The 23,341-nt window shown below is 38.2% G+C and overlaps 1 protein-coding gene across 1 annotated transcript; it reads left to right on the top strand.

Moving 5' to 3' along the window:
* Window positions 1–634: 634 nt before the first annotated feature.
* Window positions 635–8,109, top strand: LOC139324253 (vomeronasal type-2 receptor 26-like). Its single transcript, XM_070953972.1, has 5 exons — window positions 635–670; window positions 2,467–3,318; window positions 6,220–6,447; window positions 6,993–7,119; window positions 7,211–8,109. Exons 1-5 carry the CDS (start codon window positions 635–637, stop codon window positions 8,107–8,109), a joined length of 2,142 nt encoding a protein of 713 aa, XP_070810073.1.
* The last annotated feature ends 15,232 nt before the right edge of the window (window positions 8,110–23,341 follow it).

Genomic DNA, 23,341 nt, shown 5'->3' with positions numbered 1-23,341 from the left:
TCTATCTATCTATCTATCTATCTAATGTATATTTTAATTTATGAAGATGCAACTACAACAAGAAAGGGGCAATTCAGCTATTTCCTTTTCAATACAAACCATTAAACATTGTGGTTGGATACTGGACATTTATCACATTTGCTTCCAGTTTCAGCCTACAGTATGTTTATTTTAAAAATAATCCTACATATATACATACATGTATGTATGTATGTATGTATGTATGTATGTATGTATTAGTATTATGCTTTGCATTTTGCAAGTTGAATAGTGAGGATATAACACTAAAACACATTCCACAAAATGTGTCGTACTGAAGGGTTGGAAGTACCATAATTTGAAGCAGACATTTCCTCATCTATTTTTGTCTTTATTTATTTACAGAGTAGTTTTTCAGAATTACCAGCATATCCTGGCCTTAGTTTTTACTCTAAAAGAGATCAATGAAAATCCTCAGATCCTACCCAATGTCACACTGGGCTTCCAAATCTTTAATAGCAATTTTAGTCCAAGCTTGACTTACTTTGCCTCAATGCTTCTGCCTTTCACTCAAGGAAAATTCATCCCTAACTACAAGTGTGGGATCACAAATACTTTGGCTGCAGTTATTGGGGCACCTGACATCTCTCTTCACATGGCAGCTATATTGTGCATCTACAAATTTCCTCAGGTAAAGATGAGCTGAAGATATACCTAATTACTTTGTCGTACCTTCCCAGATGTCTATACTTTCTCTTTCTAAAAAGGAGAGACCTTTCAGATTCCTAGCTATTTTTTTATTTTTTTATTTTTTTATTTTTATTTGTTTGTTTGTTTGTTTGTTTGTTTGTTTGTTTATTTATTTATTTATTTATTTATTTATTTATTTATTTATTTATTTATTTATTTATTTATTTGCTTGCTTGCTAGGATCAGCATAGCAGCATGAATAATTGTAGTCTGAAATGTGTTTGAATATGAGTAGCTCTGATTGGTAGTTAAGCTGTTGATTTGAGCTCCGTGTTTGGCAATTTGGTTGCAAACATTTCTTCACCATTTGAGGAGACATCCTCAGTCAGTGGTGGGTTGCTATCGGTTTGCCCCAGTTCTAGCAGCGGCAGTGGGAGGCTCCATTGATCCACCGTCATCAAATACGATCTGCACATGCGTAGAAGCTTCTGCAAATGTGCAGAAGTGGCACACGCATGCGCAGAAAGGAGCACGTGTGCAAGCGAACCAGTAGCAAAGGTAAGTGAAACCCAGCCCTGATCGTCAGTGCGTTTTGAATTGTACACATCTCTCAGAATCTTTAAATGCCTTCACAGGTCTTTAAATACCTTTCTATGAGATGCAAATTAGTCCGAATGTTGTTTGTTCAGATATTTCTGAGTCATGCTCTGATTTCGGACTGTTTGATTGGCTGGCTGTTGTTGCTGGGCTGTAGTTAAATACTGTCTGTGTGATGCAGATTAGGATTATAGTTGTTATCTGGGTGCTTCTGAGTCATGGTCTCATTTTGGCTTGTTTGAATGACTGGCTGTTGTTACTTAGACATGGTCCAATTTCTTGTGAGGCAATTTTGTGCTGTGTAGAAGGGTGCCTGTTTGTTTTAAATGCTCCCTTCAGGATTGTGGTTGATCTTTTGCTCTCAGAAATTGGTAGACGGGGTCAATGTCAATGTGTCTGTTTATTGACTTATTGGTAGAAAATCAGGCTTCAAGGAATTATCTTTCTCTCCTTGATTTCACCTGGGTTACAACTCTTAGAGGTCCCGGTTAGATCAAATTTGTGACTTTCTGAATCTTTGTGGACTGACATGAGGGATAGTGGGTCATGTCTTTTGAGAGCATGGTGGAGATATCATGGTGGAGATATTTGGCACAGAAGATACCCCAATTTCAAACACAATTAAATTTCAAATTTGAATAATTCATAATGAGACTATTTCCACAAAAAGGTATTTATGGATACCCTAAGAATGACATCTTAGGGTTTTTTAAATCAATTTTATTAATTTTCTATTAGTTACATTACTTAGTGCTTAATAAACATTGTGTTGTCTGGATATTTAATTTGCTTAACAATACAAATGCCATTCTTACTCTCCATCCCTTTTTCCCAACCATTGTTAAAATAAATTCCAAGGTTGATAACATTCTGTGTCTTCTTTCTATTTGATTTTCAATGTAACTCTGTCCACTACTACACAGTCTAATATCTTCTTAATTATCTCTTCATCTTGAGGTGTTTCTTCATCTTTCCAATATTGTGCGAAGATAATCCTCACTGCTGTTAAAACATGTAATACTAAATCCATACTTCTCTTATCACGTTTTTAGGGTTTTTTGGGTTTTTTTTGGGTTGATATACAACTAGTTGCACAGTGTTTTACTCTATAAAAACAAGTACTCAAATATTCAAATGAGTGTATAGGATTTCAGAGGCTCACGTAGACCTTTGCATTTACATATGTTTTTCTTTCTGTAGTTGACTTATGGTCCTGCTCCAGTCATGGATAAAGAGACTCAAGCAGTTTTCTTCCAACATATGTTTCCAGATGAATCCCACCAACGTAAGGGCCTCCTGCAGTTATTGCTGTACTTTAGATGGATCTGGATTGGAATTCTTGTAGTAAAGGATGAGAAAGGAGAGAAATTTGTCCAGGAGGTGTTCCCCACATTTTCTGAGCATGGCATCTGCGTTGAATTCATAGCAGAATTACCAAATGTAGCTTTTTACAGTGACTTTATTGATACTATGGAGGAAGGATTACATATATACCATGTTCTCATGAACAGCACAGCCAATGTGATAATCTTATATGGTAAAATTCAGTCCTTATCACTTCTGAGAACTTTCCTCCAGTTTTCAGAAGTGGAGGATATCCCAAGGAAGAAAAAGATTTGGCTTATAACTGCTCAGTCAGATTACACTTCAGTTGCTGTTCATAAATCTTTGGATATCCATTTCCTACATGGTGCTTTATCCTTTGCAGTTCACACAAAGGAGGTCCAAGACTTCCAGGAATTTCTTCAAAACCTAAATCCAAACAACAATAATCAAGATCACTTTCAGAAAGATTTCTGGGAACAGGCATTTGATTGCTTCTTTTTGAATTCAAAAATTGAGACATCTGAGAAGAAATGTACTGGATGGGAGAGGCTTGAGACCCTTCCTACATCTGTGTTTGAAACACGCATGAGTGGGCAGAGTTACAATATTTACAATGCTGTCTATGCTGTTGCACATGCTTTGCAATCACTCTCTCTATTCAAATCTAGAGAAACAAGAATAGAGAAAGAAGGAAGAAAACAATTTCACAATCAAGTGTTGTGGCAGGTTAGTTGTAAGTAGAGTAGTGCAAAAACCATTAGATGTGTAGCTGGAACATCTACCCATAAACTCTACCATAGAATATTTTTTAGGGATATTGATATTAGGTCTAAAATGAGAAGTAACAATGGATTAACTAATCAAAATAGTGTTATGCTGATATTTTAATTATAAATGGCATTGTACAAAATTTTAACTACATGCCTTAGAATATGCTTCTCTCCATGAAATTAACTGCCTGCCAAACCCAAAATCAAGAACAACACATAATGGTTCTTCTAAGTTGATTTCATATTGTTTTACAACTATAGATAAAATCTTGCCAATTTGAGCACTCTATTATCATATGACTCCAGTAAATGAAATGATTCTGAGCCCATCTAGGTCAACATAACTTAACAAAATAAGGGAACTTGGAAGTCTTCTAGTCCAACTCTCTTTATCACTTCAGACAAAGGATTGTCCAATCTCTTCTTAAAAACTTCCAGTGTTGGAGCATTCACAACTTCTGATTAATTGTTGTAACTGTCAGGAAATTTCCCCTTAGTTCTAGGTTGCTTCTCTCCTTGACTAGTTTCCATCCATTACTTTTTGTCCTGTCTTCAGGTGCTTTGGAGAATTGGTTGATTCCCTCTTCTTTATGGCAACCCCTTAGATATTGGAACACTGCTTGGTATGCCTTATGATCATGTTTCTCTCTCTTTTCAATGTAAGATTATATATTTGAATATACAGTCAAGTCCAGAAATATTGGGACATCGACACAATTCTAGCATCTTTGGCTCTATACACCACCACAATGGAGTTGGAATGAAACAAACACAATGTGCGTTAACTGCAGACTGTCAGCTTTAATTTGAGGGTATGTACATCCAACTCAGGTGAACGGTGTAGGATTTACAGCAGTTTGTATATGTGCCTCCCACTTGTTAAGGGACCAAAAGTAATGGGACAATTGGCTTCTCAGCTGTTCCATGGCCAGGTGTGTGATATTCCCTCATTACCCCAATTACAATGTGCAGATAAAAGGCCCAGAGTTCATTTCAAGTGTGCTATTTGCATTTGGAATCTGTTGCTGTCAACTCTCAAGATGAGATCCAAAGAGCTGTCACTATCAGTGAAGCAAGCCATCATTAGGATGAAGAAACAAAACAAACCCATCAGAGAGCTAGTAAGAACATTAGGCGTGGCCAAAACAACTGTTTGAAACATTCTCAAAAAGAAGGAATGCACCGGTGAGCTCAGCAACACCAAAAGACCTGGGAGACCATGGAAAACAAGTGTGGTGGATGACCGAAGAATTCTTTCCCTGGTGAAGAAAACACCCTTCACAACAGTTGGCCAGATCAAGAACACTCTCCAGGAGGTAGGTGTAAGTGTGTCAAAGTCAACAATCAAGAGAAGTCTTCACCAGAGTGAATACAGAGGGTTCACCACAAGATGTAAACCACTGGTGAGCCTCAAAAACAGGAAGGCCAGATTAGAGTTTGCCAAACAATATCTAACAAAGCCTTCACAGTTCTGGAACAAGATCCTATGGACAGATGAGACCAAGATCAACTTGTACCAGAGTGATGGGAAGAGAAGAGTATGGAGAAGGAAAGGAATTGCTCATGATCCTAAGCATACCACCTCATCAGTGAAGCATGGTGGTGGTAGTGTCATGGCGTGGGCATGTATGGCTGCCAATGGAACTGATTCTCTTGTATTTATTGATGATGTGACTGCTGACAAAAGCAGCAGGATGAATTCTGAAGTGTTTCGGGCAATATTATCTGCTCACATTCAGCCAAATGCTGCAAAACTCATTAGACGGCACTTCACAGTGTAGATGGACAATGACCCAAAGCATACCGCAAAAGCAACCAAAGAGTTTTTGAAGGGACAGAAGTGGAATGTTATGCAATGGCCAAGTCAATCACCTGACCTGAATCCCATTGAGCATGCATTTCACTTTCTGAAGACAAAACTGAAGGGAAAATGCCCCAAGAACAAGCAGGAACTGAAGACAGTTGCAGTAGAGACCTGGCAGAGCATCACCAGGGATGAAACCCAGCGTCTGGTGATGTCTATGCGTTCCAGACTTCAGGCTGTGATTGACTGCAAAGGATTTGCAATCAAGTATTAAGAAGGGAAAGTTTGATTTATGATTATTATTCTGTCCCATTACTTTTGGTCCCTTAACAAGTGGGAGGCACATATGCAAACTGCTGTAAGTCCTACACCGTTCACCTGAGTTGGATGTACATACCCTCAAATTAAAGCTGACAGTCTGTAGTTAATGCACATTGTGTTTGTTTCATTCCAACTCCATTGTGGTGGTGTATAGAACCAAAGATGTTAGAATTGTATCGATGTCCCAATATTTCTGGACCTGACTGTATAAGACAAGAATAAGAAAAAAATAATGTAACTGGAACAGTATGTCTTCCTATATGAATATGTGGCATCTATACATAAATAGGCACACTTATTCCTTTTCATTCAAATTTTCGTTATCTTGTTGCACTCTAACTGTAATAATTCAGATCAAACTTTAGCATAGCTGTAGCAAATATAAGAAGTAAATATAAGAAGACTGGTATTAAACATTTGTAGCCTTATGCATCCTATTATTCCTTATATTTTTATCGGAACTCATCTAGTTTAAGTAGCTTTCACAATTAAATTACAAAGCATATTTTTTGCTCTTATTTTGCAATTCTGTGCTAATTTTATTTCAGTAATCTGATATTTTACATCTATTGATATCTTGTAATGATTGTTATTTGTTTGCTATTGGCTTAAAACTAAAAAAAAATTGAAGAGCCCATCCATACATATGTTTTGAACGTATGTTTTGAATTATTTTTGTCTCCCTCTATCCTGTTCTCTCTTTGTCGCTCTCTGTGTATTTCTGTATTTCAGGTTCATTCCTTTCTGAGAAATGTCAGATTCAACAATAATGTTGGTGAAATGATTTCCTTTGATAGAAATGGAGAATTCATTGGTGGTTATGATATTATCAACTGGATCACATTCCCAAACCAGTCTTTTCTTAGGGTCAAAGTTGGAGTGGTAGATCCCACAGCTCCAGCACACAAATTCTTCAATATTTTGGTAGATTCCATTATTTGGCCTGTAGGCTTTAATCAGGTTAGCTGTTTCAATCTAAACTGATCTGCTTTCATTTTTGCAAAAGAAAAAAGTTCCTTCATTGTTAAAAATCCCAGAGCATCAACACTGCATAAAGTTAGTACTATGTAGAAATATCCGGTTGAAGCAAAACATTATCTGTAAGAATGTTTACTTTTCTAATAGTTGGTATAGAATAATATACCCTTCATTTTGGCCCTAGGTCAACTATGCACTATGGTTTTCATGATTTAGAAATAAAACCTGAAATTCAGTGTACTATATTTCATAAGTCTGTTGACTTCAAATTTAAGAATCTGAGAAAACCATCTTTAATTAACCAGCAAAGAAATTACATTTGGGGAGTGGTAATGATGGTTATGAAAGGCCATCGATACCAATAAAGGTAGATATTGAGTGAATTGTTTCAGACAAATTACATCTCAAAATAATGTCGTCATCACACTACTTCTCCTTATCAATCCATGATTACACATTAACAGTATCTCTCCAAACACTTCCTTTCTCCTCTATATCTTCAAATATTCTTCTTCATTCATTGATAGGCATTACCTCTATCTTTGTGTAATGATCCTTGTGAGTCAGGACACAGCAAGTCCAAGAAAGAAGTGGAATCATTTTGCTGCTATGATTGCCGTCTGTGTCCAGAGGGCAAAATATCAAAGGAGAAGGGTAGGAAATTTTGAAATATAATGGGACTAAACCATGAAAGTACAACACTGTCTATAATCATTGATATCAATTCCACTATGTTCTTTTTCAGACAAGGATGACTGCTCTCCATGTCCAGAAGATCAATATCCAAATCTTGGGAAAAATATCTGCATTCCAAAGCTGATCACTTTTTTGTCCTATGAAGAACCCTTAGGCATCAGTCTGACTGTTTTTTCTCTTTGCTTTTCTTTAATGACAACTTTGGTAATAATAATCTTCATGAAACATAAAAACACTGCCATCGTCAAAGCCAACAACCGGAATCTCACTTATATACTCCTAGTTTCCCTCCTCCTCTCTTTTCTTTGTGTGTTTCTATTTATTGGGAGACCTGATAAGATTGTGTGTCTACTTCGACAACCAGCTTTTGGGCTGATCTTTTCTGTGGCAGTTTCTTGTGTCCTGGCCAAAACTTTTGTTGTGGTTCTAGCATTCATGGCCACCAAACCTGGTTCCAAATTGAGGAAATGGGTCAGGGGAAGAATGGTCAGTTTCATTCTTCTATCTTGCTCCCTTGTTCAAATATGTTTTTGTGCTGCATGGCTGATAACATCCCCACCATATCCAGATTTTGATATGAAGTCAATGTCTGAAGAAGTCATTCTGGAGTGCAATGAAGACTCGGTCATGTTCTACTGTGTTTTGGGCTTTATGGGTTTTCTTGCTCTGGTTAGCTTCTCTGCTGCTTTTCTAGCCAGGAAGTTACCTGACAGCTTCAATGAAGCCAAATTCATCACCTTCAGCATGTTGGTCTTCTGCAGTGTTTGGTTGTGTTTTATTCCAACCTATCTAAGCACAAGGGGAAAATATACATTGGCTGTGGAGATCTTCTCCATGGTCTCCTCCAGTGCTGGCTTATTGGTGTGTATCTTTCTTCCCAAGTGTTTTATCATTGTGATGAGACCTGAACTGAACAATAAACATCAGCTCATGAAAAGGAAATTTTAACAAATCTCTCTGTTTGCCTGACATCATTTATATATACATATTGGAGATATTATCCACTTATACATTGAAGCCAGAAAGCAGTTAGACTGGCATTCTATGATTGCTGCCCCTGATATTTGGATAGTATGAAATTCTTTTTCCTTTTGAAAGTGAGTTATAAATGGGGACCATAAAAATGTTCAGATAAATAAATAATAGGACAAATTGACATATTTCAGTATGTGATTGGCAATTCTGACTAAATATGTAGATTAAATATGAATTATATATTTATCTTTACTGGTCATCCTAATTTATATGCAGACTAGAATGTGTAACAAGAAGTTGGGGTTAAAATACAAATGAGCCTTTCTTTTAAATAGAGAAACGTTACTGGGACACTGGGAATTCTCTAGTGTACATCATTTGTTTGTTTGTTTGTTTGGTTGTTTGGTTGTTTGGTTGTTTGGTTGTTTGGTTGTCATATTTCTATGCCACCCACTTTCCGAGGACTCTGGGTGGCTTAAACGAAAGATAGGATACTAAATAGCATATTGCCCCCAACAATCCGGGTCCTCCTTTTACCCACCTCAGAAGGATGGAAACTGAGTCAACCTTGAGCCGGTGAGATTTGATCTGCTGATCTGCTGAACTAGCAGTCAGTTGAAGTAGCTGCAGTACTGCACTCTAACCACTGTGCCACCTCGGCTCATTTTCATCATGTGTAGTGGTCATGTACAAAACATGGAGTAAGAAAGATTTAACAGCTCTTTCCATTTGCCTGATATCCTTTATATGTAACTGTTTAAGAACTTCCCCACTTGGACATTTAAGTCAGAGAGCAATGTACAGCTAGATTGGTATATTACATTCCTCTGGCTCCTGAGGTTTTAGACATCTCAGAACATTTTTCCTTTGAGAAAATGGAGACCAAAAAAATGTATAAATGAACTAATGATCCTCACTCAGTCAAGGACCTAGGACCGTGTTGGCGAACCTATGGCACGCATGCCGGAAGTGGCACACAGAGCCATTTTTCCGGGCACATGAGCCGTCGCCAAGTTCACTTGAAACTGCTCATGTGCATGTGCCCCAGCTCACGTTCAGGCCTCTGATGCGCATGCATGCAATTCAGGGGATCCAGCTAGTCTTCAGAGCTCTCCTGTGCATGTGCACGTGTTTGTGCATGCACATGAGATGACAGGTGCACAGTGCACACATGCGCAGAAAGCTGTGCACATGCGCACAAGGAGAGATTGTGCATGCAGCGCATGCTAGTGTGCATGTGTGAAAGCTGCACACATATGCAGATGGTGCAGTTGCGTGTGCAGCACATGGTGGGGGGGTGCGTGAAAGCTGTGTGCATGCGCAGATGGTGCAGTTGCGTGTGCAGCACATGAAGAGGAGCCACACATTACTGCAGATGGCACGTGAGCGCACGCAATGTACGCAGCGTGTTCCTGTTCAGCACTCCGTAAGTAAAAGGTTTGCTACCACTGACCTAGGAGTACTCCTTTCAAAAGATCTAAGCCCCAGAGCTTGCTGTAACAGCATTGCCAAAAAGGCATTAAGAGTTGTTAACCTAATTTTGCAAAGTTTCTTCTCCAGTAACATTGTATTGCAAACCAGGGCATACAAAACTTTTGCCAGACTAATTCTTGAATACAGCTCATCTGCCTGGAATCCACACTGTATAACAGGCATTAATACAATTGAGTGAGTCCAGAGGTATTTCACAAGAAGAGTATTCCACTCCTTTGCTCGCAATAGAATACCTTATGCCACCAGGCTTGAAGTTTTGGACCTGGACAACCTAGAACTACGCTGCCTACGGTGGTAAATAAAATATATTAATGATTAGCATGACTTATGACTGTAATTCTGAGTTCAATTAGAGTCATACTGTATGTTAAGGACTTTAGTTAAGAATGTTATGGGAAGAGACTACACTATAGGTCAAATGGTTGATTAGTGGAGAACTGATTTACTGTATTCCAGTTTTTAAGAGAGTTAAATCAACTGTATTTTGACTCCTATATCATTCAATTTTTAAATGAAAAATAAACTTTGAGTCTATACAAAAGCTGATTTTTTCTCTCTCTTCTGTGGCTAGTAAAGTAATCCTCACTTAGTCATATGCTTACCATGCTGTCATTTGTCTGGTTCCAAATGCAGTTTTCATAAATTAGCATCAGATTGCATCATACTGTATGCCAATCTGAACAGTGGTGGGTTGCTCCCGGTTCGCACCGGTTCGCAAGAACTGGTAGTAAAAATTTGTAGTAGTTCTGAGAACCGGTAATATGGGACATTTTGCCATGTCCCTGAACCAGTCCTCGGCCCAGTCGGCGCTGTCTTACCCCACCCACCTCATCAGAGGCTTTTTTTTTTTTTTTACTTTTAAAAGCATTTTTTCTACAACCTCTTCGGTCAAAAAAATGCTTTTAAAAGTTGTCAGATGTAAATGCCTTATTCTCTATTGTGTAAATAATGTATATATGGGATATCAGGGGTTAACTTATTCTTTGGATTTTAATGTATTCATAATTTACCACTCCTATTCCTGACTCCACCCCTTGTATATATAAGGAGCCACCCTCACCATTTTCTTTGCTTCTATCTTGAATATTCAGCGAATATAGAATGCCTATTATGATTAAAGAGAAATATATTTAAATCTCTAATTCTTATTATCTTTATTGAGTCTGATCCTGAAAATATTGCAACAAAAGTTTTTTTAAAAAGACTCTGATGATCCCGCGGCTCAACTGGGAACATCAGAGGCTTTTCAAAGCATTTTTTCTACAACCTCTTCAGCCGAAGAGGTAGTAAAAGAAATGCTTTGAAAAGCCTCTGACAATCTCAGCTGAGTTGCCTGATCGGCAGAGGCTTTTCAAAGCACTGTTTTCTGCAACCTCTTCAGCTGAAGAGATGGTTAAAAAAATGCTTTGAAAAGCCTCTGACGATCCCAGCTGAGTTGCCTGATCGGCAGAGGCTTTTCAAAGCATTGTTTTCTGCAACCTTTTCAGCCAAAGAGGTGGTAAAAAAAAATGCTTTGAAAAGCCTCTGACGATCCCAGCTGAGTTGCCTGATCGGCAGAGGCTTTTCAAAGCATTTTTTTTCTGCAACCTCTTAAGGTTGTAGAAAAAATGCTTTGAAAAGAAAAAAAAGTGGCCACACCCACCCAGTCACATTACCCCCACCAAGCCACACCCGCAAAATAAGCCACACCCACAGAACTGATAGTAAAAAAATTTAGAACCCACCCCTGAATCTGAAACAGTAGAAAGTGGTTGTCAACCATATGACAACCAAGAAGTTCAATAAAACTATCCATTTCTGGAAGAATGCATGAATCTGATTGGAATGGAATGGAGTAGGGAGTGGATAATAGGTATGGGATAGTGATAATAGAGTAGAGTAGAGTAGAGTAGAGTAGAGTAGAGTAGAGTAGAGTAGAGTAGAGTAGAGTAGAGTAGAGTAGAGTAGAGTAGAAGAATAGAATAGAATAGAATAGAATAGAATAGAATAGAATAGAATAGAATAGAATAGAATAGAATAGAATAGAATAGAATAAATCTATAGTAGTTTTAATCAATGAGAGTAGAGTAGAGCAGAGCAGAGCAGAGTAGAGTGTATTTACAGAAACTATGTCAATGCCTGTACCTATGCCTATATTTTCATCTCTATTTTGGTTTATAGATCTCAAGATTTTATTTTATTTTGCTTGTGACTAATTCCTTCTTTCCTCAGGAGGCCCTCAGATGTTTTGAAGATATTCACATATGTGACTGTCTCACTATTATTATGGAATTAGCTTGTTTATCTCTTCCAAATCCTATGGGTCTCCATGGAAAAAGGAGGAACTGACCCTGAAGGATGTTATTTATTGTCTCCATGATATTCCATCCTATGGATGGAAGCCCCAAAGCTTTATGGGTTGATTTGATAGTATATTGCTCTCTTTAGTTTTGTCTGAAAAATATCTCAAGAAGACAGGTCAATCTGACCTACTTCAAAGATCTTGTTGCAGACAGAGGCATTTTTATATAGAAAGAAAACACTCATGGAAGATGTTAGCATTCATGGAGGTACTGTTGATGGTATTGCCTCAAGTGGTGTGTAAGCATCATAGATTTCAATGTGACTTTAATGAGCCTCTTCCTATTCATCACACATATCATCAACTTGGAGAGATTAATATTGCTGCCATAGTTTCTGTATTCTTTACATTTTCTAAACCCATTGATTTCAGTCAACATCCTTCTCAGGGATTTCATGATGGACTTATGTAAGTACATCAACAATTTGTTGCAATTATTCAGGATACTGCTTATAAACACTGTGTGCTTAGAGTTCAAGGCGTTGTTAGAGACCTTACACACCCACTTTACGGTCTGTTTCTGTTGCTCCCCTCTAGGAGGAGGTTTCAGAGTATTTCTAGCAGGGTTACCAGATTCTGTAACAGCTTCATTCCCTATCCATCCATCTGGTAAACTTGCAAGATTTGTTTTTCTCACCATGTACATGTATACATTCGAACTAGACTGTGTTGTTTCTCTGTGTCATATAATATATGTGGATATATGTATAATTTTGTATTTATTTATTTATTTATTTTGTCATATTTATGTAGTTCATATTGGAGGTGGTGATTCTTTACAGCTGTGCAATGGAATTTTATTTTAATGTATGCTGATTAGTGTACATTCAAAGTGACAATAGTTATTATTCTGTTTTGTTCTGTTGTATTCTACTTTGTTCTGTTCTGTTCCATTCCATTCTGTTCTATTAAATCACATGATGCTTAAAATATTGTCCTATAATGACAAAAGCTTCAAAAACAAACAACTTAAACAGGATACTAGATTTGTTTTATGTGAAGTTATTATTTTATTTCAGTTTCCATGTAAAGCTGAAAGAGGGACCAAATCTACATTTATAACAAATCCCATCTAAGTATCTATAAATATAAAGGAATATATGTCTTAATTTATGAAGATGTAACTACCATTAAGATATTTGCGAGGGGGGGCACACATTTCCCACAATAACATTTATTAATATTTGATATTTCTGGTACATGAATTTAGCAATTTCCCTCTGGATATAAGCCATACTTAAAACTGGAATTGGATACTGTACCTTTCCCACATATTAAGAAACAATGCTTCCAATTTCAATCTACTGTTTGGTTTTTTATTACAAATAACTCTAGTTATTCAAGGGATATATAGGTTTAGGTATTTTGCTTTGCATTTTCCAGGATCTGAGATGAATAATAAAAATATTGTGTTCAAACACATTCCACAAAATATGCACTTAAGTGCAAAATCTTTGCACTTAAAGATTGTAAGTGCCATATTAAGAGGCAGACCTGTATTATTCCACTTTTCCGTTGTTTTTTTTCTACAGAGTATTTTTTCAGAATTACCAGCATATCCTGGCCTTAGTGTTTACTGTAAAACAAATTAATGAAAACGCCCAGATTCTACCCAACGTCACGCTGGGCTTCCACATTTTTAACAGCCATTTTAGTCCAAGCTGGACTTACTTTGCCTCAATGTTGCTGCCTTTCACTCAGGGTATATTCATCCCTAACTACAAGTGCGGGGTTCCAAATACCTTGGCTGCAGTCATTGGTACACCTGACATCTCTCTTCACATGGCAACTGTATTGGGCATCTACAAATTTCCTCAGGTAAGATGTGCTGAAGATATACATTATCATTTTGCCATATATCCCCCGACATTTGTATGCTCCTTTCTGTAAAAAGGAGAACTCTTTTAGATTATTAGATATTATTTTCTGCTTGATTAGCACCATGAATAATTGTCATTCTGAACAGATGGTGGGGATATTTGACACAAAAAAACATTCTCCAATTCTAGTGTAGTGGAATGGAAGGACTAAAAAACATTCCCAGGCCAGTCAGAGACAGTTTATTGCGCAAGGTTCAGAGCCAGATTTGTACCTGAAGCTTTGAACAAAGAAAGAACTCTGATACAATGGTTTTTATACATTTCTAAGACAAAGGATTCAGTGAGATCATACATTTTCCATATATGGTTAATCATGAGATCATACATCCGATTTTCCTTTTATGGTTACATATACTGTTAATAAGTTCATCTAATTACTTAAAGCATTAATCTTAGTTTATAAAATTATCTTAGCCACACAACTTTTCTTAAGTGCTCAGAGTCGCTAATGGGAGAGTTACTACTGTCCTTGGGTAAGTTCATTAGATTAAGTAACTCTTTGTAACATATAGGTCTTTGTGTCATTCACAGTCAGGTCACTCAGATGTTTTTCCATATAGCAGTCCTTTCCGTGACATCTAGGTCTCAGAAGATATATTACCACTTAAAGGGGTTTAACTGTTTGTTAATGTAATTTCCAACAAGCACTTTCCTCTCTTATAATAATGTGAATAGATAGAGTCTCTCAGAGTTCATGTATCCAAGCACGTCTTCCCTTTATAATAATATGAATAGAGAGGGTCCCCCAGCGCCCATATATCTGACTCTGTATGATTCCTATTTTATTCACATTATTTCTTTTATCTACATTATTCTTTATTTGCTCTTTACCTCATTCCCCCCTGTGGAAGTTTTTCCATGCATAAACTTCCATTACTTCCTACACAACACTCTATGTCCCTTAATACACAAAGCCAACATATAATATCCCACAACATATGACTAATTTAGGCAAGAGATAGGTATTTCTTGATCTTCACCCTATTAATCCTTGGAGGTACTCCCTCCATTCTTTTCCCAGACCCTATTTCGACATATGTGTCTGTTTCAGAAACTTTTTTCTTCAAGAAAGCGCTCTGTCAAAACCAATTCTTTCGCAGTCTGTATCTTTTTCACTGCTCTGATAGATAGCTGTTTCAGCATAGGGATTGCACAAGGAATAAAAGCTAGGCCTGCACAAGGAATAAAAGCTAGGCCTGCCACAGCCATATCAACAAGAATAACATTTGTTTAATCCAGCTGGATCCAGGCAACCAAGAAAACCACCTGTCAGTTGTTTGTAACCTCTGACTTATCTTGGATGCCCTATCCTGCAAATCCTTGGCAACTTCTCTGACCACACCTGATTTATTCACATAGAAACAACAATCTTCTCATACCTCCTCTCTCTGCGGCCACAAGGTCTAAGGCACGTCGATTTTGTAGGACCACTGCTGCCAATGACTCTATCTGGTCTTGGACTTCCACCAGGGTTCCAGCAATTTGGTTCAGGCCTTCTTCTGATAATTGCTGAAACTGTATTACTGAGTGTGTTACCCCACCTACACCTGTTCCACTGCAGTTCCTATCCCCATGATTACTAATAGTGGGACTAGGATTGGTACCCATTTCTGAACATGCCCCATGAGAGGAACAGGGATGGTATGTTCTCCACTGACAACATCTATTTCAGGAAAAAGGAGTACTAGTGTGCATGTTCCGGTCCAATTTGTTGGCAAACATAAATATGCATCCCTTTCACATAAGAAGATTTACGGAAAAGGCATGTGATCGGTTGTTCCTTGCATTAGTCCAGACCCCCAAAAGCCCCCACCACAAACATTCCCGTCAGCGGCTGTAATGGGACTTTTAGTGAAGGGTCCTTTTGCTTATCTCCGAGGATTGGACCTTCAAAAAGATACCGGGAGGTAGTATCCCAGGGGGAAAGAAGACACATAAACCTGTGTTGGACCTAATGGAGAACCAGATAGTGAAGTGAGGGGGCAGGAACAGACTAGTGCACCTTTCCTTGGATACCTTCCAGGACCTCTTCCATCCTCCCCATTTTTTGATGATGGCAGCTGGTGGTGATGAGAAAGTGAGTGGTGTGCAGAAGGAAAAAAGATCTTTGGTTAGTTTTACATCCCTAAGGTTCATTCTAGGACCAAGGTACACTTCTGATGGACATTGTTCTTTTGTCAGGGATCCTATAGGCCTACCAGGTTTCTGATGTCTCTACACACAGGGAAGGTGACCCTATGATTTAACAAGGTTTCGACCCAATTCCAGTATCCCTGATATGCAATCTCTTCTTTTCAATTATTGTAGGGGCCCTTCTATTCCCCCCTGTACCAGGATTGTTAAACTCTTAACCTTAGGTCTAGGAGTTGGTTTAGGAATAAGGTACCCACTCCACCTTCTGATGCCACGTTGTTGGCGGGAGTGGACTTGACCCAAAGTGTCCCCATTCAGTGTCTTGATGCTGCTGGGTCCCCTGGGATTCTTGACATCTTCAAATCCTTCCACAGAGACAAGGGGAATTTCTTGAACATCCACACAACCTGGGGAACTACTGTTCAAGCTAGCATCACTCACTAGACCCTTGGCTAAGAGTACCCACAACCCCAAATAAATCATAGTGACTTTATTCCCACACCCACAAGGCCTTAAGAGCACAAGACCCGAAGTTTACAAGTTCATCATGTCAGGAAGAGGGTTAGGGATATGTGTAACTTGGGGGTAGGGCAATATCAATCGTATTAAAACAATACCAACAGAAGGGCTAAAGTAGCTGTTGCCCAGAGTCCCCACACCCCAATCTTCCTCAACCATGAGTGTTTTTAATAAGTGCTTACTGGATACTATCACTGTTAATGGGTTTTACATTACAAACTACAGTCATGGAATGTTGTCTTCCTCCGTTCCAAGCTTCGGCCGTGCATAGAGAACCAGTTTCCGGGGTGGTTCAGCAAAGCTTGACGATCTTGAACCTCAACACCAAGGGCTGGTCAGTTGTTGTCACCTGGTATGTGACTGGATCACTTTGGTCTGCGGGCTTCAGTCTCATCCAGTGGATCCAGGACCGTCCTCCTAAGATCTTAAAAGCACAATTAAAAAAACCAATACATCTGGGAGAGAGCGCAAAGGGATCTGAGCAGTTGTAGTCCTCTTCAGTTGGGAAACAGCATAGGCAACCACTCAATCCTTCCACTCCTTTGGGGCTGGCATGGGCCCTTTCACTTCCTTCCAGGAACATCCAATCATCATGGTGGAATTTATGGACTGGAAACTTCAAAGGTGGTGTTTGGGTTAATAGTCCTTGTTTCCTAAAAACTTTAAAATATCTAGACAGGTTATACACATATTGTTTCAATACTTTGTCTCTGGTTTCCAGAAAATTAATGCATATGCTTCCTGTAGTGAAAACTACTCCAAACAACAGTTCATATGATGATAATCTTTCTAGGTTGGGTATAATAAAACTCTTGACACCACTGTTGCTGTAGCATTTCTGCAGAAAAAAGCTTCAACCCACCCTGTGAGGTGGTCCACTATGACCAATAAATATTTTACTCTCCCCACTTTTGGCAATTCTGTAAAAGCCACATGAATACATTGAAATGGTCTTAAAGCTGGTGGTCTCCCACCCATCTGTTGTTTCCTGACAGCTTGTTCATTCACCTTTTTACAAATCAAACATTTGTTTATAATTGATGTTACTAAAGGATATATCCCAATACAACCATAGCTTTTTAAAAGTTCATCTACATAGCTTGAATTCCCCAATGACTCCACCCATATTTTGCCAAATGAATGCACTATCCCAAATGCATACAGTATCCAGCATACAGCATCCCCATACAGTCTCCAGCATCCCCATACAGTATCCAGCATCCCCCCTCCCTTTTTTTTTTTTTAATGTGCCGCCCTTCTCCGGGAGACTCAGGATTATAATGCGTTAAGCAATAGCCTTCATAAAGTCAGCTTATTGCCCCCACAAACTGGGTCCTCAATTCACCTACCTTAGAAAGGATGGAAGGCTGAGTCAACCTTGAGCCTGGTGAGATTCGAATTGACAGTAAGTGCAGACAGCTGGTGTTAAATTACAATGCATTTGTCTATTGAGCTATCCAGGCTCCCTGTCCATAGAGCTTAATTTAATGAATACCATTCAAAGGTTTGAGCAGACCAATTTCGAGGCAAACCCCTTGTTTCCAGGATTTTTCCGTACTCCCCCTTCCACCCTAGAGGAACCATTTATACAAATTGCTTCTCCTTTCTCCAGGGGGTGTTCCTCCAAATCAGGTCTTATTTTTGTTTGTAAATCAATCACTTCAGCACCATAATGTTCTAATCCAAACTGATCCATTGATCTGGTGTTGGCTAAGAACTGTGCTTGATTCAAATTGTGATCTATGGTTACAATCAAGTCTGTCTGCTGCATTAAAATTGTTGTGTGTGTGTGTGTGTGTGTGTGTGTGTGTGTGTGTTTTCAAAGAGATTGAATGGCTTTTCCAAGTTTGGTAAACTTAATACAGGAGCCTTGGTCAAAGCTTGTTTCAAATTTTCAAGGCTCCCTCTTTCATGTCCCTCCCATTTGAAACTCCAAGGTCCAGATACAATTAATTTTGCATAGAACTATTTTAATTTTTGCTTGTTTATAGATAGAGGCTGAGACGCTACTCCTGTCAGAAGGAAAAAGAAGCCTTTCCCTTTAAGGATTGTTGAAAGGCAGAGCTTTCCCTTCCTGAATTCAAAACTCCCGGCTGGGAGATTACTTCGAAATGATTGGAGGTCAGCTGCTTGAGAGTAGAATCAGTTTATTGTTTCTGGGGAGGCAGGCAAGAAACAAACACAAGCACAGCGTTCCGAGGCTAGCCTGTCGTAACTGTAAGAGTAACCCTTTTTCCCTTTTTTTCCCAAAAAAAACAACAACATCTTTTGATTTGGCGTGTGAATTCTTTGTTTTTTGTGTGTGTGGTTTTATGGTGGTTAAATGTCTTTGTTTGTGATTAGGTTCTTCGGCCCTGGGTCTGGCAAATAAGTAATAGTTGTATAGTTCACACTCTGTTTTTCCTAACCTTTTGTAGTTGTTCGTTCCCTATAATTATTCAGCTTGCCATCTCTGTGTTTTAGTGAATATCTCTCTTTTATAAACAAATTAGCTCCTTCTTTGAAAGGAACAACAACTTATGCTGCTAACAATCAAACAAACAAATCTGAAATATATCAAACTTTAGTTTCAATTCTCTGCCTTTAGTAAAATGCAAGTCAGATTAAAAAATCTTTCAAAAACATTTCTTTTATATAGGTTTAATTAAGCGTTTTAAACCTCAAAAATTTCCAGAAAAAATAAAATCAAAATTGTATTCAGAGCAGAAAAGCTTTCGTATGCAAATTAAAGAGATCAGCAGCAAAAACCACATTAGCCGATCTTTCCCCCTCCTTTCTCTGCTCTTTCAGCAGAGAGAGAGATGTCTGCTGAAAAAAAAAAATCCAACAGCCCACCCTTTTCCTGCTTCTCACTTCCAAAGGAAAAGAGGGGGGGGGAGAGGAAAAAAAAACGTTTTACAGCAGGCAATCAAGCCTCCCTTCATTCAGCATTCACCTGCTTCATTCAGCATTCTTCCAACAAAGCAACACATTCTGCATTTCTCTCTAACCTCCATAATTCACAGACATTTCCCACAAATTATATGAAGGGGAATTAAAGTGCATTTTCACCAACTTTTACCCTCAACAAACTTCACATTCACACTGCAATCAAACTGCGTACACCAATCTCACATGCAAAAATCTCACTTCATGCAAACCAATCATTACAATTATTCAAGCACAAGTTTACTTAATTTGCTGGCCAGCCAAAAATATCACAATCAATTCCATTCAAATTTACACACTATCATTATATATATATATATATATATATATAACAGAAATCACACCAAATTGATCAAGTCTTCCCATTTAGACAGGCTTTCCTCTTTACGGCCTGCTAAACCCCGGGTGGGAAGAACAGTAAACAAAGTCTTCTTTATTCTTAGTTAAAAATGGCAATTTATCAGAAACTTTATAACACTGCAATTAGTTCTTTTCTCTTACCACACATAAAATCACACATTTTTTTAAAAAAACTTTTATTGCATAAGGTTTTATTTCTCCCCTTTCTTTAGTTTTTCATCAAACAGACCCTAGCAAACTCTGCCTGATACTTGAGTAATTAAGGGGGTTTTTCTTTTAGTCTTCCACTGATCAATATTTATTACCACCCATTCTAACAACACTACCCCTGGCTCACGACGCTGGACGTTCCAACAGTCGTCTATGAGAACCGCAGAGGTTTAACCACCCGCACAATCCCACACAATACTTAATTCCACAATACTTAAATACTTAATTCCAGGGACTTCAGGATGCCACCTGGTCCCTTAAGGGGGGGTGATCAATCCCCACTCTTCTACCCCTTAAAGAGTAGGCACCTCTAAACAGAGAGACTTTAACTCTCTGATTTATACTTACCTGTTTTCTTTTTCCTTTTCTTTCTTTCTTTCTTTCTTTCTTTCTTTCTTTCTTTCTTTCTTTCTTTCTTTCTTTTCTTTTCTTTTCTTTTCTTTAAGGTCTCTGTGTCTGGCTAACCTTTAAGGATCCTTGACTAGCCTGTTTCACCAGCGGGTTACGGCACCTCCTCACCGAAAAGTTCCATGGACTTCAAAGAAGTCCTAATGGCCGGCCAGTGGATTTTCTTTGGGGAGGCGTCGGTTCCGCTGGGGCAGGCTGTCTGGCAGAACAAAAGTTCTTTGTTCTCTAGTCCCATCTGCCAGGATGCCATAAATGTAGTGGAATGGAAGGACTAAAAAACATTCCCAGGCCAGTCAGAGACAGTTTATTGCGCAAGGTTCAGAGCCAGATTTGTACCTGAAGCTTTGAACAAAGAAAGAACTCTGATACAATGGTTTTTATACATTTCTAAGACAAAGGATTCAGTGAGATCATACATTTTCCATATATGGTTAATCATGAGATCATACATCCGATTTTCCTTTTATGGTTACATATACTGTTAATAAGTTCATCTAATTACTTAAAGCATTAATCTTAGTTTATAAAATTATCTTAGCCACACAACTTTTCTTAAGTGCTCAGAGTCGCTAATGGGAGAGTTACTACTGTCCTTGGGTAAATTCATTAGATTAAGTAACTCTTTGTAACATATAGGTCTTTGTGTCATTCACAGTCAGGTCACTAAATGTTTTTCCATATAGGAGTCCTTTCCGTGACATCTAGGTCGCAGAAGATATATTACCACTTAAAGGGGTTTAACTGTTTGTTAATGTAATTTCCAACAAGCACTTTCCTCTCTTATAATAATGTGAATAGATAGAGTCTCTCAGAGTTCATGTATCCAAGCACGTCTTCCCTTTATAATAATATGAATAGAGAGGGTCCCCCAGCGCCCATATATCTGACTCTGTATGATTCCTATTTTATTCACATTATTTCTTTTATCTACATTATTCTTTATTTGCTCTTTACCTCACTAGAGATTGAATTATGGTTCAGATCTGAAATATTCACAATGACACTGCTTATAGGAAAAGGTATTTACTGATACCTTAAGAGTGACATTTTGGTTGATATTTCCAAATAAATACAACTATATGTATTTTGTTTGCTCAAACACACTCAGAGACTCAAATGAATATTCACATTCTCAGAGGCTCTGATAGACCTTTGGAACTGCATGTATTTATCTTTCTGTAGTTGACCTATGGTCCTGCTCCATTCATGGATAAAGAGAATCAAGCTGTTTTCTTCCTACAAATGTTTCCAGATGAATCCCACCAACATAAGGGCCTCTTGCAGCTATTGCTATATTTTAGATGGATCTGGATTGGAATTCTTGTCGTAAAGGATGAGAAAGGAGAAAAATTTGTCCAGGAGGTACTCCCCACTTTTTCTGAGCATGGCATCTGCATTGAATTCGTAGCAGAGTTCCCAAATGTAGCTTTTTACAGTGATTTTACTGATACCATAGATGAAGGGCTACATATATACCATGTTCTCATGAATAGCACAGCCAATGTGGTAATTTTATATGGTGAAATTCAGTCCATGTCAGTTATGAGAAGTTTCCTCCAGTTCTCAGAAGTGGAGGATATACCAAAGAAGAATAAGATCTGGCTTATAACAGCTCAGACAGATTACACTTCAATTTCCTTTCAAAAATCTTGGGATATCCATTTCCTACATGGTGCTTTATCCTTTGCAGTTCACACAAAGGGGATCCAAGACTTCCAGGAATTTCTTGAGAACTTAAGTCCAAACAACAACCAACATGATCGTTTTCGGAAAGATTTCTGGGAACAGGCATTTGATTGTTTCTTCTCAAACTCAAAAACTGAGACCTCTGAGAAGAAATGTACTGGACAGGAGAGGCTTGAGACCCTTCCCACATCTGTGTTTGAGACACACATGAATGGCCAGAGTTACAATATTTACAATGCAGTCCATGTTGTAGCACGTGCTTTGCAATCTTTGTATTTATCCAAATCGAGGAAAAAAACAATAAAGAAGGAAGGAAGGAAACAGTTTCACAATCAAGTATGGTGGCAAGTAAGTCTTCTCCTAGATGCTTTCTTTGGAATAGTTGCATTTAGTCAGACATAGTTCTTTGATTGATGACAGTACAATGACGTTTACATTTATTAGCCTTTCCTGATGAGGATCTTCCCATACAATCCATGTGTAGAAGAAGAAAGACTGATAATTATATTGTGACATGATCACTCAAAAAAGATTCAGAATATTGTAATGTTCCCTTTTCATGTGGCATATAGTTCCCATGTTTTAATAGAACCTTTTGGAGGCACTTGCATTTCTACACACAGATATTCACAACAACACCTACATAGTTTTAGAGCAAATGAATAGAGAAGAATGAGAAGAGCCTTATATGCTTCCAGGAATGTGGCTTTAGGAGCAGAAGGGAAGGGATTGAAGGTGTTTTTAACATCTCAGGCACTTAACAAAAGATAACCAAGGCAGCCATGGGATGAAACAATATCTCACAATGTCTCATAAAATGTGGGCTACCTTGATCCTCTTTTATTAAGGGATGAAAGAATCATAGATTTCAAATGGACATTTAAGCCATCAAATCCAGCCCCCACTTACTACACTATTTCAAGTGTGGCTCCAGCAGATGTTGATTCAGCCTCTTCTTGAACACATCCAATTGATCATCAGTTCCCTTCTTTTATCTTGTTATTATCTTGTTTCTAGTTTGTTGGATTGTAACTGAAATAATTCAAATCAAACTTTAGCATGCTACAGTAAGCATAAAGCAGGGGTGGGTTCTAATTTTTTTTTTACTACCGGTTCTGTGGGCGTGGCTTATTTTGTGGGCATGGCTTGATGGTCATGTGACAATTATTTAGGATTTAGCAGAGGTACTGGTCTACCAGGCTTTTAACTGCTTGCAGAGCTGTACCGATCTACCCATTTATTTTTG

Source organism: Pituophis catenifer, unplaced genomic scaffold (genome assembly GCF_029215685.1).
Source record: "Pituophis catenifer annectens isolate HBS135680 unplaced genomic scaffold, rPitCat1.0.hap2 SCAF_15, whole genome shotgun sequence".
NCBI classification, from domain to species: Eukaryota; Metazoa; Chordata; class Lepidosauria; order Squamata; family Colubridae; genus Pituophis; species Pituophis catenifer.
This window is presented reverse-complemented; position numbering and strand designations above follow the sequence as displayed.

Bases quoted from the DNA above. Each gene is read 5' to 3' on its own strand.
- LOC139324253 (XM_070953972.1), top strand. From the start codon at position 635: ATGGCAGCTATATTGTGCATCTACAAATTTCCTCAG. The intron at 671-2,466 runs GTAAAGATGAGC...TTCTTTCTGTAG, and splicing joins GCATCTACAAATTTCCTCAG to TTGACTTATGGTCCTGCTCC. The intron at 7,120-7,210 runs GTAGGAAATTTT...GTTCTTTTTCAG, and splicing joins CAAAATATCAAAGGAGAAGG to ACAAGGATGACTGCTCTCCA.